Source organism: Thamnophis sirtalis, unplaced genomic scaffold (assembly GCF_051295495.1).
Source record: "Thamnophis sirtalis isolate CommonGarterSnake01/CBP01778 unplaced genomic scaffold, rThaSir2_p1.2 scaffold_3, whole genome shotgun sequence".
Taxonomy (NCBI): domain Eukaryota; kingdom Metazoa; phylum Chordata; class Lepidosauria; order Squamata; family Natricidae; genus Thamnophis; species Thamnophis sirtalis.
This window is the reverse complement of record NW_028261383.1, coordinates 74,833,963-74,851,108: the sequence shown is the minus strand read 5'-3', so window position 1 is coordinate 74,851,108 and position 17,146 is coordinate 74,833,963. Positions and strand designations below refer to the sequence as shown.

At 38.6% G+C, this 17,146-nt stretch overlaps 2 protein-coding genes across 2 annotated transcripts in view; one reads left to right on the top strand and one right to left on the bottom strand.

Moving 5' to 3' along the window:
• GLYCTK (glycerate kinase) overlaps nucleotides 1-12,211 on the bottom strand; it is a 26,161-nt gene extending 13,950 nt beyond the window's left edge. Inside the window, exon 1 of the mRNA XM_087709195.1 lies at nucleotides 12,134-12,211. The gene's annotated coding sequence lies outside the window, so the exon portion shown is untranslated. The remainder of the gene's footprint in view (nucleotides 1-12,133) is intronic.
• Nucleotides 11,927-17,146, top strand: part of WDR82 (WD repeat domain 82) — an 18,762-nt gene continuing 13,542 nt past the window's right edge. Inside the window, exon 1 of the mRNA XM_087709197.1 lies at nucleotides 11,927-12,355. Coding sequence (XP_087565323.1) covers nucleotides 12,195-12,355 — 161 coding nt within the window. The 5' untranslated portion in view covers nucleotides 11,927-12,194. The remainder of the gene's footprint in view (nucleotides 12,356-17,146) is intronic.

Below are 17,146 nucleotides of genomic sequence, written 5' to 3'. Positions count from 1 at the left end.
AACAAAATAAGTGTCAGCATTCCAAATATCACAAGTCTATCACATGGTCCAATCTTCCTCTGTCACGCTGGCATTTCCACCCATCTAGTTCCGGTCAGATGCAGAGGTGCAGAGACAATGAATGAAGCTTCAAATAATTACTTAAAACTTCCTGGGAAAAAGTTTGCTGGCTTGGGAGAGTGGGACGGAGGGAGAGGGAGAGGAAGGGAGACAGGGAGAGGGAGAGAGGGAGAGAGAGGGAGAGAGAGGGAGAGAGAGGGAGAGAGAGAGAGAGAGACAGAGACAGAGAGAGAGAGAGAAATTGCTCTGTTGTTTAACACAGGATAGAAACCAGGAGACTAAGAGTTCTATTCCTGTCTTGTACATGAAAGCCAGCTGGGTGACTTTAGGCAGTCACTTTCTCTCAGCATAACTCACCTTGCAGGGGTGTATTGTGTGCGAGTTTTATATATATATAAATACATACATACATACATGAGCCAAGGTGGCACAGTGGTTAAAAAGCAGCACTGCAGGCTACTGCTAGATCAGCAGGTCAGCGGTTCAAATCTCACCGGCTCAGGGTTGACTCAGCCTTCCATCCTTCCGAGGTGGGTAAAATGAGGACCCAGATTGTTGGGGGCAATATGCTGACTCTCTGTAAACCGCTTAGAGAGGCCTGAAAGGCCTATGAAGCGGTATATAAGTCTACTGCTATTGCTATTGTATGTATATATGTACGTATATATGTATGTATATATGTATGTATTTTACACACACTCACACACACACACGAATATAAATATGAATAAATAAGAGAATGAATTTTTCTCTCTCCAGCTGTGAATTACCTCACTGGTAAGGACTTTATATGGAGTCATGCAATAGTGTCAATAAGAACATCAGATAGTAAGAAAGGTCTTAACCCAAGAGTGAGAGATATTGATGGTGATGAAACAATGAATGTACTAATTTGTCCTTACATACTAAACATGAAAGAAAAATCTCCAAGTCTTAAGAATCAACCTAATAATCAAGAAAGAAATTCATCTTCATAACTCATTATCTGATCACTGACTCAGAAGACAAAACATTGGAGATGTTACTTTGCATTCAAGTCTTGTAGTATATGGAATCCAAATTTCTAGACTGTCCTTCAAATGAGTGTCGAATTTAAGACATCCTGAATTCTGTGGTATTTGGAACCATCTCACCGGCTTCCCAGGGGCCCTAAAAAGACTCCCAAGAGTCTTTGCAAAACTGTATATTTTTGGATCTTCCAACTACACATATGTATATATGCATGTGCACACACACATACACACAGACTTTCTATGTTAACAGCAGTTAATTGATGTTCAAAGATGCCAACAAATGGCAAAACTGATGAGTTACAAGCTCTGACATGTTCTTTAGCCTCTGTTCTTTCACTTAAGTTGAGAGGAAGTTGCTCTGAGAAGATATTGTGTTTCTATTATTTGTGAAATATAAGCTTGCAATGAACACTGAGACTCTGAAAAGTGCAGAGAAGAGCAGCTAAGATGATTAGGGGGCAGGAAACTAAAACATATGAAGAACGGTTGCAGGAACTGGGTATGTCTAGTCTAGTAAAAAGAAGGGCTAGGGGAGATATGATAACAGTGTTCCAGTATTCAAGGGACTGCCACAAAGATGAGGGGGGCAAACTATTTTCCAAAGCACCAGCAGGCAAGACAAAAACCAATGGATGGAAACTAATCAAGGAGAGAAACAAGCTAGAACCAAGGAGAAATTTCCTAACAGTGAGAACAATGAACAGTGGAATGACTTGCCTTCAGTACTTGTGAATGCCCCATCAGGCATTCAAGAAACTGAACGTCCATTTGTCTAAAACAGTTTAGACTTTCCTGTTCGAGCAGGGGGTTGGAGTAGATGATCTCCGAGGTCCCTTCCAACTGTTATTCTATTAATTGATTATTATATTATTATATTCTCACATCAAGCAATGTGCTGTGATTAATTTTTTTACTGTCAAAGGAGACAATTCAATTGAAATTTTATAGACTTCTGATTTTAGGATTAGATTTCTAGTTTTATGTAACAATTTTATTAAACATTATGTTAATCAGAATTTTAATAACTGATTTGAGAGTTGGTCTGATGATGTAGATTCTTATGTTGAAATGACAGAAATAAAAGACTGGCCTCAGCAGGCCTCCAGCCTCATGAAAACATCATGAAAACCTTGTAAAAGAAACCACAGAGCTTGATAATGAGCGCGTCAGGATGTGTGTGAATTTCTTGTCTTATCTACTATGAGTTGTTTCCTGCTTATGTAACCAAATAAAACTAAGAAATCTATATAAATGTGCACTTGAGTTTCATCCAGTCTTATGGGGGGACTCACCTTCGTCCAGGCCTGAATAAATATGTGACAGAAAGAGAATTTGGATTCTACTTCTTAGTTCGTGCCAAGCCACACCTGATTCCCTGCATAACAATTATAAAGATAAAAAAGAAAAACATAAAGTACAGAGGAAAAAACAATAGAAAAAGAGTAACAATATAGTAAAGAAAATAAAAGAAATATATAAAGCAATGGCTTCTCCCTTCACCACAAGTATAAACAATTTTCATAACTTCTCTTAAAATATAACAAATGATCTATTTTCCCATATCTTATCTCTTATCTATAAACAAAACCTTGTCATCCAATTCTGGTCAGCAAGTTACCAGAGATAACAATCTATTTTAACCTTGACCAAAAACACCAAGTTTATATTCCTTCTTTTTTCTTTTAACAGTCTTTAATCCCTTCAAATACTGGGCAAAAATTTGATTTGTTCCCTTATTTCTCATTGTCCCTTCTTACAAAATTTTTCAAACTTTTAAGAAATTTGTTTTGTAAAACTAATATAGGAAAGTTATCCAGGTCACTCTTTTGATTTGTTATTTGTATATCCCTTTTAATTATTAAGACACCAGCTGCTTTCATTTGTATATCCAGTGGAGCATCTTTCTCCATATCATTCTGTTGCAAAGGTTGGTAATAGCTAAAAAGTAATTAAGAAGCAATTTCTGAAAGTGATTAAGAAATGACTCTCAGCAACCTTATGTCCATATAGGCTGCATTACAGCAGTGAGCTTGAGTGAAATCCCTCAAACCCAGCCGTTCAACTCATGAATTGAGAACCAAAATCTCAATTCCTGCAGTCTTCTCACAACAAGCAGCTACCCAGAGTACAAGTGAGCAAATTTCACAATTTGTCCTTTTTCTAGAGACACTTCACTGGCCAGAATTCACATCTCTGTTTATCACTGTTCCTGGTCCTTTAGGGCAGTGTTTTTCAACCTTTTTTGTGCAAAGGCACACTTTTTTTCATGAAAAAAATCACGAGGCACACCACCATTAGAAAATGTTAAAAAAATTTAACTCTGTGCCTATATTGACTATATATAAAGTAATTCTCCAACGGCACACCTTACACTATGTCACAGCACACTAGTGTGCCACGGCACAGTGGTTGAAAAACACTGCTTTAGGGATATTTAGCTTGCCATAAATCTTCATCAGAAGTTCCATTTTAGGACTAGATTGTATACACTGTGGGTAAGCTGTATATGAGTTTATTTGGTTTGATTTAACAAATTGTGTGAAGCAAGACATTCTAATCTACAGAGCATGTGAACCTTGCCAATTGTTCAAGGATTTAAACAAAGATAATCTACCAATTTCATGAAACAGATATACAGTATTTCTCTTTCTCTGAAAATCATTCTGCTTCAAAAGTGGACATTTTTAGATAACCTATTATTGAACAATTGATATGCAAAGATATGGTAAATTGCTCTTATGGGGAAAAAACTGCTGATAAAACTTGAATAGTGATTTCTCAGATGGATAACATTTGCATTAGATCTGGGAAAACCTGATGCTAACAATAATAATTTTTCTTTTAAATTTATTGGTATAAGTAAAGTATGATGAAATTTTGAGATACATTGTTCTGTGCAGTTTTCTTGCATTCTTGTTTCTTGACTTTAAAAGTACAGGTAATACTCAACCTACAACCACAATTGAGCCCAACATTTCTGTCGTTAAGTGAGATATTTATTTAGTGAGTTTTACGACCTGTTTTGCCACAGTTGTTAAGTGAATCACTGCAATTGATAAGTTAGTAACCCAGTTGTTAAGTGAATTTGACTTATCCATTGACTTGCTTGCCAGAAGGCAGCAAAAGGTGATCACATGACCTTAGGAGACAGCAGTGGTCATAAGTATGAGTCAGTTGCCAAGCATCTAAATTTTGTCCAGAGGACCATGAGGATGCTACAAAGGTTGTAAGTGTGAAAAATGGTCGCAAGTCACTTTTTTCAGTGCCGTTGTAACTTTGAATGGTTACTAAATGGACTGCTGTAAGTCAAGGGCTACCTGTATTAAGAGTGAAAAATAAAATAAAATCCTAAAATTATTTAATTTCTACAAAATGTCTTCTCATAAATGTGGCTAACCTGGGGTAATAAATCTCCTTTTCTACTCTTTTCTGCTATTACTGATCAAGTGCTGGCGATAGCACAATAATCAAATGCCATCCAGCTATATATGCAGCTGAAGAAAATAAATCCTCCACTCCGCTTAAAAGTTTTGTCTATGTTCTTGAGTTGTTTTGTCTACTTTAATCTGCCGCAGTTTGGCCAAGAGCCTGATGTTTTCATTCCCACTGGCAAGCAAGGTCACAAGCGTATCAGGGATGGCACTAAGATCTGAGCCACAACGGCTTCCCTGCCGCCTTCTCAATTCTGAATAACAGAGCAGACCAAAAGGGGAATAATTTATTCTCTGCACTGAAACTGGGACTTTGAGGCAAGAGTTATGGCTAGCTAGATCGAAATGAAATTTCTTTTTCTTGTTCTTTTTTTCACTTGATCGTAGCAGCTGCTCAGAAAGTGATCCAGAAGCCATCATTAATCTTGGCAGATCAGCTGAGAATTGCATCTTCTATGCGAACATTGCTCTGGGACTGCGAAGAGCTTAGATTAATCTCTTTTAAATGAAAACTTCATAAGCTGTCATTAATGAAAACTGGTCCTAATCTGCATATTAATTTGAATAAATCATTCCAACATGTTCCTCTGATGGTTCCTTGTGACTTCTTGTTTAGTTTCACTATATAAAAATGGAAGTAACTTTAAATTTCTTATTAATTCCACAGAGTGATATACCAAAAACATTCTAAAATAAATAACTGAATCAGAGAATAAATAATAACATATACTATACTTGAAATAGATATAACATTACAAGAATAAATTTTAAAAAAATGAATTAATCAAGGTGGTCTACAAAATTACTGAATAATGACATCATTTAACACCAACCTCTACAAAGAAAGGTGATTAAGATGGGAGTTGGGGCAGGGGAGAGGAGGGAGAATAATTATACAAAATCAGGCAGTTGCAAGATATAACCAAATAACAATGTGAACAACAGCAACACACTCTAGCAACCTAGGAAATATGTATTTTTAGAAGCAACCTAGAACTAAGGAGAAATTTCCTGACAGAAAAATTAGTCAGTGGAACAACTTGCCTCCAGAAGTTTTGAAGGCTCCAACACTGGAAGTTTTTAAGAAGATGTTGGATAGCTATTTGTCTGAAGTAGTGTAGGGTTTCCTGCCTAAGCAGGGGGTTGGACTAGAAGACCTTTCACCTCTGTTATTCTATTCTATTCTAGACATTTTATATCCCTTTGGATAGTCATGCATGACCTTTTGGTTGTAATAAATAATACATTGTCATTAGAAAACAAAAAACTAAGAGCACCTATTGTTATGCATATCCCTAATCAGTTGCTTCCTAATATCTTTTCACAACAACATACACTGTGGCCTTGTATGCCCCTCAATCCAGGCACTGAAGCTGCACTTCTTCGTTGCTCTTCTCGTTACCTAGTTTGGGTAATGAAACATTTGTGATTAAACAACCAAGACCTCTTGTAGTTTGTCCTGTTGGAAATCATCACTTTCTGGCACATAAGCTCATTACAGGCAGTTCCTGACACTCAACTCATCAGGCAGCGGAGAGAGAGAAAAGGAAAGGAAGAGGAGAAAGCTTGGCAACTACTACTTTGAAATGGTGCTTCCTGAAGAAGCAGCAACCACTTCCCCCTATGGTGAAGGATTGCCCTGGCTTTGGGAGGTTAAGTGTATAGACACAGTTAGTGCAATTATGGGCATAAACTGTGGGTTTACAAATAGAGGAGAGGTGTATAAAGAATATCCATGCAAGAAGACTTCGTGTCAACAGTAGAACTCTCCCCCTCATCTTCTGTTGGCCTTCAACAAATGAGCCTCTAGCTAATTAAGGCACCCAAATATTCCTTGTTGTCCTTGCATCAACTCAGACAACAGCTGCTGCCATTTTGGGGCAAACCATGATTAAGCACACAGATTCCTCAGCTCCCATTGACATTTGTCCATTAACAATCTGAATCTGAAGAAATACAATTCCACTAAACAGCATTGAATTGTGTTGGCTTTTTTCCCCTTATTAACAAAATAGTAATATATAGTTCTAAAAACCACTGTAGTTCCAAAGTTAGCTGTTCTCAGGTAAGGCAAACACTGAGATGCATTGTGCAAACTTCTGGTTACATTTCTTGCTTAAACTTCAACTCTTAATTTCGGCTTCACTGAGAAATAATTTAGGACAAATGCATAGAGACATGCGACCTAACACAACTGAAACCTCATTGATTTGTTATTGGAATTTGTGACCATGCATTATTCCAGTATTTACAACTAAGATCAAGATCAAGACAATTTTAGAATTTATCAGTTTCATTCTTTGTGAATCAATACATGAATTCCATAGTAGCTGCATCTTTTTAAATGTTGTGATGTAATTCTCTGAGAAAAAGAGCATATGCAGGTATATTTGGATTAATGAACAGGAATGCATAAAGTAGAACAAAATAGTAATATCTCGACATGGAATGTATATCCCAATATCCCATTTTTAAAAGGCTGGGTTAAATATTCAATGAAAAAACAGTTAAATGCAATACCAGTTAGGAACTAATTGACACAGACCAATCAGAGATCAGTTTGCCAGGTTGAAAAAAAAACCACAAGAGCCCAGTCATCCTAGTTCAGTTGCTTCTGAGTTGCCGAAAGGTACACCATAAAGCAGCTCACTCTCTCTTGAAGATGCCAGCCTGAAAACACCAGATGCTGGCCAGACAAAAGAAATCTGGACTACAGCAATTCAGCTCAGAAGTTCATTGATAACAGCCATTGAAGTTTACATCAGTATATTAAACACAATTTCTCTTCAGGTTATTCTGTTAACTCACCACTACGCACAAAAAATCCTTATAATGTTCCAGCTGTCAGAATAAGGTACATAAAAAGGAGATTTTGCAAATCACACATAAGAGAAAAATGAGTTTAAGTTCAGAAATGGAAGCACTGAGACCTTTCCCGAGGTTTGCCCACCTGCCCGTAACCTTTCCAATCTATCATTTAAAATCAAGAAGAAAGGCAATATTTTCCTAGCTGTGCCTTATTTGATTATATTTTCAAGTAATTTCCCCATCTATTTTGGAACTTTTTAATACAGACAGGGTAAGAGAAAAGAGCTTAGAGGGAGGAAAGCAACACAAAGAACCGGAGCAGGGTAAAAAAAAAAAAACATCTCTTCCATCAATTTAGAATTTAGAGTCAGCTTGTAGAGGAGATGGACAGCGTAGAAATTAAACAAACAAATAAATTTATACCAACATTACTCTGCTTCCGAAAATGACCTCCCACTCCCTGAAAACTCATGGCAGTTTCCTATTGTTTTTGTAAAATATAATTGTCATATAAACCTTAGAAAAAGAATGATTTAAGTCATGCTCGATTCTTGCTGGCTACATGAACAAATCTGTGGCAGCAATACAGAAGTGATTTGTCACTTGCCTGGGATTTCATTTTTGCTTTTCAGTCTACTAGCCTACAGCCCTAGTATTCTCTGGAGGTCTGCCATCTAAGTAGTAATTCAGGCCAAATATTTTCTTTTCTGAGATCAAGCAAGGCTGACAAAGTGCTGTCGTCTGCTGTAGGCACCAAATAAGCACATTAAAAAAAAGAAAACACTTCTGGACAAAGACAGAGGAAACAAAGAAAAAAAGCTTCAGCCACAGTGCAGGTGTGCAGCTGCTATCAGTTACCAAACATTTTTGCTTTCTCCCTCCTTGTTATATACCAGTCTAGTAGTGAAGTAACTTAGCAACATGGTTGTAAAGTGAATCTGGCTTCCCTTCTAGTAGTGAAGTAACCCCAACATTTCATTATCAGCATCCCTATTATGGAGATTTATGGTGGATAAACAAAGGAAGACAAGACAATGGAAAGAAGAAGGGAAGGCAATGGGCCAGCCGAAAATATAACACTAGGACTTATTCTAGCTTAGAAGCTTTCAAATAGTAAAAAAAAAAAAAAAAGAAATCTACAAAGGTTAAATTATCATAAATTACAGGTAGAACAACTGTTCATTTGGTGACAGTTCAAAGTTACAACAGCACTGAAAAAGGTGACTTATGACAGTTTTTCATACTTAGGATTATTGCAGCATCTTCATGAGCGTGACCCGACAACAGTGCGCCCGACAAAACCGCGACGTCAACAGCGCACCCACAAGGGCGCGCCGACAAAAGAGCGGTGACAGAAGCGCAATTACAGTTAAGGTAAGGGTTAGGGTTAGGTTCAGGGTTAGGTTTAGGGTTAGGGTTAGGTTCAGGGTTAGGTTTAGGGTTACCTTTAGGGTTACGTTTAGGGTTAGGTTTAGAGCGTGCTTCTGTCGGCGCGCTGTTGTCGGCGCGCTTCTGCGCTCATTCATCGGTGTGATTGCAAACTCGCGGGTTTTTTCCCGCGGTTTCGTCGGCGTGTTTTTGTCCAGAGCGCATTTGTCGGTGAACCCTTCATGAGCCATGTGATCAAAATTTGGATGCTTGCCAACTGACTCATATTTATGATGGTTGTGGTGTCCCAGGGTCATGTGATCACCTTTTGCGATCACCTTCTAAAAAGCAAAGTCAATGGGGAAGCCAGATTCACTTTACAACCATGTTGCTAACTTAACTGTAGTGATTGACTTAGCAACTGTGACAAGAAAGGTTATAAAATGGGGCAAAGTCACTTAATAACTGCCTTGCTTAGCAACAGAAATTTTGGGCTCAATTGTGATCGTTAAGTCAAGGACTACCATTATTAGCCACATCTAAAAAGAAAACTTAGATTGCCACTGAATGGCATTGTTGAGGGGATCAGTCAAAAAAGGCTACTGCAATTATGTTCCGCTTTCCAGCAATTCAGTATTTGTTTAATTACTATGAAAACTAGCACCACTGTTCTTACAGCTGTAGCAACTGGACTTGGGAGTGGAAGATAAACGTTTTGTGATATTATTACTTGGAAAGAGAACAATTCATTTATGGAACCATGCCAGATTGAGACTAGATCTAAAAACAGTCCCAAACTACAAATTAGGTCCTCCAAAAGAAGACAAATGACACATCAGAGCAGATGGACTGACCAGATAATTTACTAACAGCAAGTGAAAAAAATTGCTTTTGTGCACAATGCTGAGTGCACAACAATGAATTTCTTACTATTTCTTACAAAGTACGCTTCAGAACTGGAAAGGCATAGCCTGGTATTGTGAAAACTAGGAGCAATCTCAAGCCTCTCCTTTAGAAGATAGGTAATATAATTTGAAGTATTTTAATTTAGGAAAAAATGACCATGGGGAATTCCATAAAAGTGTGTAAAGTGATGCATGCACAAGAGTCATTTGACTATTATGGGGTATGTTTCATAAATAAATAAAATATAGTCAGATGCTACATTTCCTCTTCTAATATTAGAATCTGTGGATCATCCAAGGAGGTTTAGAAAATAGAACCACAAAACTTTTGATAACTCAAGATTTTCATTGCCTATGAAAGATGGCTCTCAGGAGACTCAACCGAGGCATTCCCATACTGGTTAGTCTAGATCAGTGGCCCCTAACTTTTTGGGAACCAGGGATTGGTTATGTGGAGAAGTTTTTTTCCACAAACCTAGGGGGCGTACTTTTGTGTGTTCCTGCATCCCTCGGGAGGAGTTTCACTTGTTTGCACAGACCAGTTTCTGGCATGCCGCAGCCTAGTGCCAGTCCAAGGACCGGAGGTAAGAACCACTTGTTCTTAACCCTTGAAAATTGTTGTATGCATAGACTTTGCTTAACTGTGTTTGATATTTACTAGTTATTATTACATGACCTTCCATTCACTAAACAGTGTGTTAACATTGGGAATTTAAGATATATATTTTTTTAAAGGCAACATTTTTGCATGGTATACAAAGGTTTTTTAGTTTTAAATATTTTTAACAATTACATAGTGGTTTTATATAACTATTTTATATTTATTTTAGAGGATTGTATATTGCCCAGAGCAATTTTCCATGAGATGGGCAGTCATATATAATAAATTGATTTTTGTGTACAGCCCAATTCTACACATAAGGTTAGTATCTATGTTCAATGTACAAAAGCAGTCGGAATCTTCTCTCCATATAGCACTTGGAAAGGCATGCCTTTTCCTAGTGTTTATCAAATTTGACAAACTTTCTTGATCAGGATAAAAGAAAAGAGTGCAAAGGTTGGCTTGAAACTCAGCCTTAAAAAACTAAGATCGTGGCATCCAACCCCATTACTCCCTACCAAATAGAAGGGGAAGAAATGGAAACAGTGACAGATTTTATTTTCTTGGCTTCCACGATCTCTGCAGCCACGACACCTGCAGCCATGAAATTAAAGCACACTTGCTCCTTGGGAGGAAAGCTATAGCAAACTTAGACAGCATAATAAAAAGCAGACACACCACCTTGCCAATAAATGTCCATTAAGTCAAAGCTATGGTTTTCCCAGATGTAATGAGAGTTGAACCATAAGGAAAGCTGAGCACCAAAAGAACGGACACTTTTGAATTGTGGTGCTTACACTTCAAGATCATCAAAATCAGTCAGCGCTAAAAGAAACCAACCCATTGTCCTTTGGAAGGACAAATTCATAAGTTGTAGCTCAAATATTTTGGCCACCAGATGAGAAGAGAGAACTCATTGGAAAAAGACCCCAATGTTAAGCAAGATTGAAGGCAAAAGGAGAAGACAGCAGAGGATGAGATGGCTTAGATCGTGTCACGGACTCAACGAACATGAATTTGGGGAAACTTTGGATTTGGGGAAACTTTGGGAACCCTGAAAACATGAATTTGGGAAGACAGTGGAGGACAGGGGGGCCCTGTATGCTGCGGTCCATGGGGTCACGAAGAATTGGATACAACCTATCGACTGAAGGTGGTGTGCCGACTTCAACACCCAGCCAGTTTTTCAAATCCAAACATCTTTAAAAATTGCCAAATTTGAAGGACATGGCACCGCATAGCAGGCCCTGCAAAAGACTCAATCTCTCCCAAAAGAGAAGAGCGGGACAAGGTTCCCAACCCTAGGTAGGGATGGGCGGCAATCACCACAATAGTCCCGCCTAGTAGTAGTAGCAGCAGTGGTCCCCAAACTTAGCAACTTTAAGACATGTGGACTTCAACTCCCAGAATTCTCCGGCCAGCTATGGAAGATTTTGATCTTGAAGCTATGCTGGCCGGAGAATTCTGGGAGTTGAAGTCCACAAATCTTAAAGTTGCTAAGTTTGAACACCTCTGTAGTAGTGGATCGTTAGACCCCCACAATCAGTTGCGCGCGCTTTCAGCCTCTTCCCACCCCCACCCCCTGCGCGCGCTAAAATATGCCTCGCGGGCCTCGAGCCTCACTCGCCTATCCCAGCATGCACCAGACCGGTAGCGTCTCCGTCGCTGCTCCTTTTCGTCGCTTCTATTTCCTCCGGTGGCCCACAATCCCACGCGGGCCGCCACCGCCGCCGCCGCTCACCCCCCTCTCCCCTCCGCCCCAAAGCCGCAAAATGGCGGACACAATGAGCCAGAATTGCCGCCGCCTCCTCCCCGCCGCCTGAGGTGGAATCCCGCCCGAGGGCACAGTCGCTTCGGCCCTTCGCCGGCCCGGCCTTCTCCTCCCGCCTTTCCCCTTCTCCTCCCGCCCGTAGGTTTAGTAGCCCTGCCCGACTCCGCTTCCCTCACCTTGGTCGGCGCGCAGGCCCCGCCGGCTCCCTTTCCCCGCGGAGGAGGAGGCGGCGGCGGCATGAAGCTGACGGACAACGTGCTGCGGAGCTTCCGCGTGGCCAAAGTGTTCCGCGAGAACTCGGACAAGATCAACTGCTTCGACTTCAGCCCGAATGGCGAGACAGTCATCTCCAGCAGCGACGACGACTCCATCGTGCTCTACGACTGCCAGGAGGGAAAGTGAGTGGCGATGTGGGGGGTGCGAGGAGCTTTTCGCGGGAAAAAGGCCTTTCTCGGGTTAGGGAAGGCGGGATAAAGACCCGAAGGAGAGAAGCGGCTTTTCTTTTCACCCAAAGAACGGGTCTTTTGAGCTTTTTTTTAGTTTTATTTTAAAAGCTTTATTAAATATATTTCAACATTAAACATATAGTCCCAATCATTACAGCGTTTCTGTATCAATGTCACTCACATTAACATAGTTACTAACTATAGAGATTACTATACTATGTATTATATATGCAATTAAATTATAGCAATATTTACGTACATATCCGTTTCTCTTTCTTTTTTATATATATCTTATATATTCTATATGCATTAGCTTTATGGCTGTCTTCCAACCAAATGTACCGTATATTCGAGATTTTATAGAATCCGGGTTCTTCTCTGTCCTTTAACTCCATGGTTAACCTATCCATCTCTGCACATTCAAGTATCTTTCTTATTATCATTTGCTCAGAGGGGGCTCTTTTGAGCTTTTAATGGTTGGGGGGGAGAGATGTTACTTTTTTAGGTGGATGCTCAGATGCATCTCTCAGTCTGCATTGCAGGAACAAGGTCTGAAAGTAGAAGAAACCAGGAACATTTTTTATCTTGCTTTGAAAAAGATGTGTGATAAGCCTAAATCAGGGGTTGGCAATCTTAAACACTCAAAAGACCCATTTGGAACTATTTCCCACAGGAAAGAAAACACCAGGAGCGACAAAATCCCGTGCCTGACTTTTTTCTGAGCAGCTACAAAACTAGTATATGTAGTTGAATTAAACATTCTGTTTTCTTTTGAAACCTTTCTTTTCTTGGATTTAACCATGGTTGGCCATATGGGGGTTGAAAAGCTCAATAAATCATGTGCCGGGTGTTACACATTGGTGGTTGTGATGCATATTTTGAGCAACGGAGCCATAGCAGAGGGATGAAAGAGCCACACGCAGTTCCAGAGCCATGGGTTGCTGACCCTTAGCCTAAATTAAACATACGTTTTAAAAACTTTGTTGTGTTCATATTCTGCTAAACTATGATTCTAACAATTCCCATTCTAACTCAGAATGTATATTTTTAAATATATGAAAGGCACCTCTGTTTAAAACTCCTGTCACAAACTATAGAATAGAATAGAATGAATGAGCTGGAAGGGACCTTGGAGGTCTTCTAGTCCAGCACCCTGCTCAAGAAGGAGAACTATTGTTAAGTCAAGGACTATAACATAAGAAATAAGTTTTAAAAGCCAGAATATTATGGGTAGAGATGGGATCTTCTTCCTAGTTCACTAACCATCTCCAACATGGAATACCTCCATCTTCATCATTCATAATTTTAAAAATGGTCAAGGATAGAGGCTACCCCATAACATTAACGTGATACCAGAAAGGTGATATGTAATCATGCAAATCATGCAATGATGTCATATGGCTGCCAAATGTCTTGTTCACCATCTCCTGTATGTTATCTTTAAAGTACATAAATATGTAATTTGAGTCTAGGGGTCATCGGAAAGCAAAAATGAGGGGTGGGGGAGAAATGAGATTTGCAGTGGCTTTTATTGAGTCTTTCGGTTGCATAGACTTGTAAATAAATAAAAAACTATAAAATATCAATAAGTCTCCTGTGGCAGCATTCCAAAATCTCAAATCTAGGTTAGTACTGTACTCTTAAATTTCTCACCATTTCAAGAAGTGTTATTTATTCTGTATTTGTTTGTAAATTGCCTACTTAGTAAAATGGGCAGTGTACACATTTGATCATCAAATGTAGGCTGTGTCGGACAGTATTATACTGGAGGAGAACTCAGATAACAGTTTGCAAGAATATTTGTGGGTTTAGTGTGAATAGTTTGAGACACTATTCAATAATTATTTACCTTAGGGTTAATAGTAAAATATGAAGTAGGGTTAACTATGAGAGATGCTTGGTGCTCTCTGAGCTTGGTTGTTTTCTTGCAGAAATTTCATTACCCAAAGTAAGTAAAATCATCAGTGCTTGTAAGGAATGGGGTTTGCTCTGAATTTATATTCTAGTGGCTTGCCCTGTGAGTGTTACTAGGAATGATCTTGGTGATTCTTTGTTTGGGATGTTTATTGTTAGCTTTTTTGACAGTTCCTTGATTGGATTATTGTTTACTTGATTGGAGGTCTGGTATTAAACTTGGTATTAATCTATGCTCATCTGGGGGTTGGTTACTAGTGAGGTTGTGTTCTGGTCTTTATGTTTCCTTTTTGGCTTGTCTCTTTTAAAGAGTATGTAGATATTGTTTATTTCTATGTGCCTGTTGATGGCCATTTTGTCAAAAAGCCAGGCTTCCAGGAAACCATCCACTCCTTACCTGTTTTTGGAAATGATTCAAGAGGGAACACACACACGAGAGAGAGAGAGAGAGAGAGGGAGGGAGAGGGAGAGAGATGAGAGAAAGAGAAAAGAGGGAGAGAGAGGGAAAGAGAGAGATACATGTTTCCCCACAGAAAAGAAAACACCCGGAGCCACAAAACCTGGGTAGGTGTGACTGGAGGGGTCATGTGACTTGGTGGGAGTGAATGACATGGAGATGGCCACACCCACCCAGGTTTTGTGGCTTCCATTGTTTTCTATGGGAAATTGGTCCAAATGGCTCTTTGAGTGTTTAAGGTTGCAGGCCCCTGGTCTAGGATGGTCACAATTGAAACTGTGGTTAAGTCTGTTCATAGGTTGTGAAATGATGGAGTTCTCATTATATCTTCTGACAGCTAATTGGTGTTCATGGATGTGTTCTGCTAGTCTTTCGGTATCCTAGTTTTAGGTAAGGAAATGTCTGCAAGAAAACAGCCAAACGCAGAAGCACCAAGAACTCATTTCAACTCTGAGCTACAAATATCCTTTATGACTTTACTTAATTTAGTAATCACACCAGGCAATTACTTATTTGCTAAGTGACCATACTTTCACTACTGTGAACCAATAAAAATGAAATTGTAGCTGTGATTACTTCAAGAACTGTTCTGTATTTATTTTTCTGTATAGTTGGAACTCAATGATTTGGGGATCATTATTGCAAATGCAGTTTCATAGCAGTGGATTTTAATGAAGTGGATAGTGAAGTTGGAGATAGATATTGTCTGTTTTTTTATAATTAGGCATACAGTTTATATATAAACTATCAGTGTTATCTTGTCCCAAATCCAAAACTTTATCTGTCAGCAAAGTATTTGACCTTCACACTTGCCAGGCATTCTTCAATTTTTAAGCATGAGGCTGACCTTCTCAGTTCCTTAAGTAACAATAAGCAAATTTGTTAAATCTTCAAACTGGTAATGAATTGCTAATTCTTATTTAGATAGGTACTGTATGTCTCAAGTTATTGACAATTACTGTAGTTTGAATGCAGTTTAACATATGCAACAAAAAGGAGACCGATATCAGGGAAAATATCCAGAAATCTTTTATTGGTTAACTTTCAAGATTTCATGACCCTTTTACTAACTTAGATGACTTAGAATCTAAAACAATGGGAGTAGTGGGATGTGAGCGTTGTTTTTGCTGCACCAGCTTGTACTCTTAAATGGGGTTTTGGATAGCTTGCAGAGAAACTATGTGTTTTTCACTTTTCAGCCAAGAAAAATAGCTTTACTTCAGCTACTTTTCTGGTAACAGGAACAAATATTTCTTGCCAGGCACTAACATCCACACAATTCCTATCACTTTGATCTTCCAAAAAGCTTTAAAGAACTGGCTTTTCTCCCAAGCATTGGGATGGGGTAAGGCTGGAGCCCAGTGATTCTGACTGTTTATGTATTAGGGAGTGTTGCTTAGAGCGCCAGGAGTTGTTTTGTGGGTGCTGGTTTTCATTGCTTCTTTTATCTTTTTATTGCTGTTGGAATGAGTTGCCCACAGTTATTGCTGTTGGGAGAAGCAACCATATGCCTCATAAATACATAAATATCATCTTAGAACTGAAACCTTGTGCAAACAGTATCAATACCAACCACATTGTTATTCCTCTCCATTGTCACTGTTAAAATTGCATCCTGTTTCATTTATTTACGTTTCTTATTTCTAAACTGCTCATCTCTCTCAAAGACGGGCTTCTTTGCTGTATGTCAGTCTAGGGAGCAACATAGGTTATAATTCAATAATAGTACTACCAATATGTTTAGAAATAAAATACAATTAGTCCTGGATTTTATTTCAAATTTAAAAGTTTAGTTAAATGTTATCATTAAAAGTGGCCAGCATTTTCCAAGTTAGACTATATCAAAGAGCTTGTTATAGTTCCCTAAATATTTGGATTAAAAAGAGGGGTGTGCTTCCAGCTCTTCTTCTAATTTGCTGAAAGCTAATCATAAAAAACAACAGACTATTTTCATTTTGTTTCTGTTCTGTAGCACCTCCATGCCTTGCAAGGTATTACATCTAGACTTAGAATTTTGACATGAAAGAACTACATTTAAATTTTAAAAAATGCTAACAGTCATCTTGCAAAATTACAATACTGCTATTAACTGAAGTCTTGTTCAAACTGACTAAACCAAAAAGTAGTCTTGCTGTGGAAACTAAATATCACTAAATGTAAACATATCTTAGTTGTACATAGTAGAAATATAATGAAAATTCTGATTGTCAACACACACATATATTGCTTATAATTATTCTATCTTATGAGTTAACATTGTGTACAAGTAGTCCTTCACTTACAGTCATTTGCTTACTTGAAGTAACTTATTTGAAGTTACAATAGTACTGAAAAAGTGGCCTTATTTCTCATTTATAACTATCACAGCATCC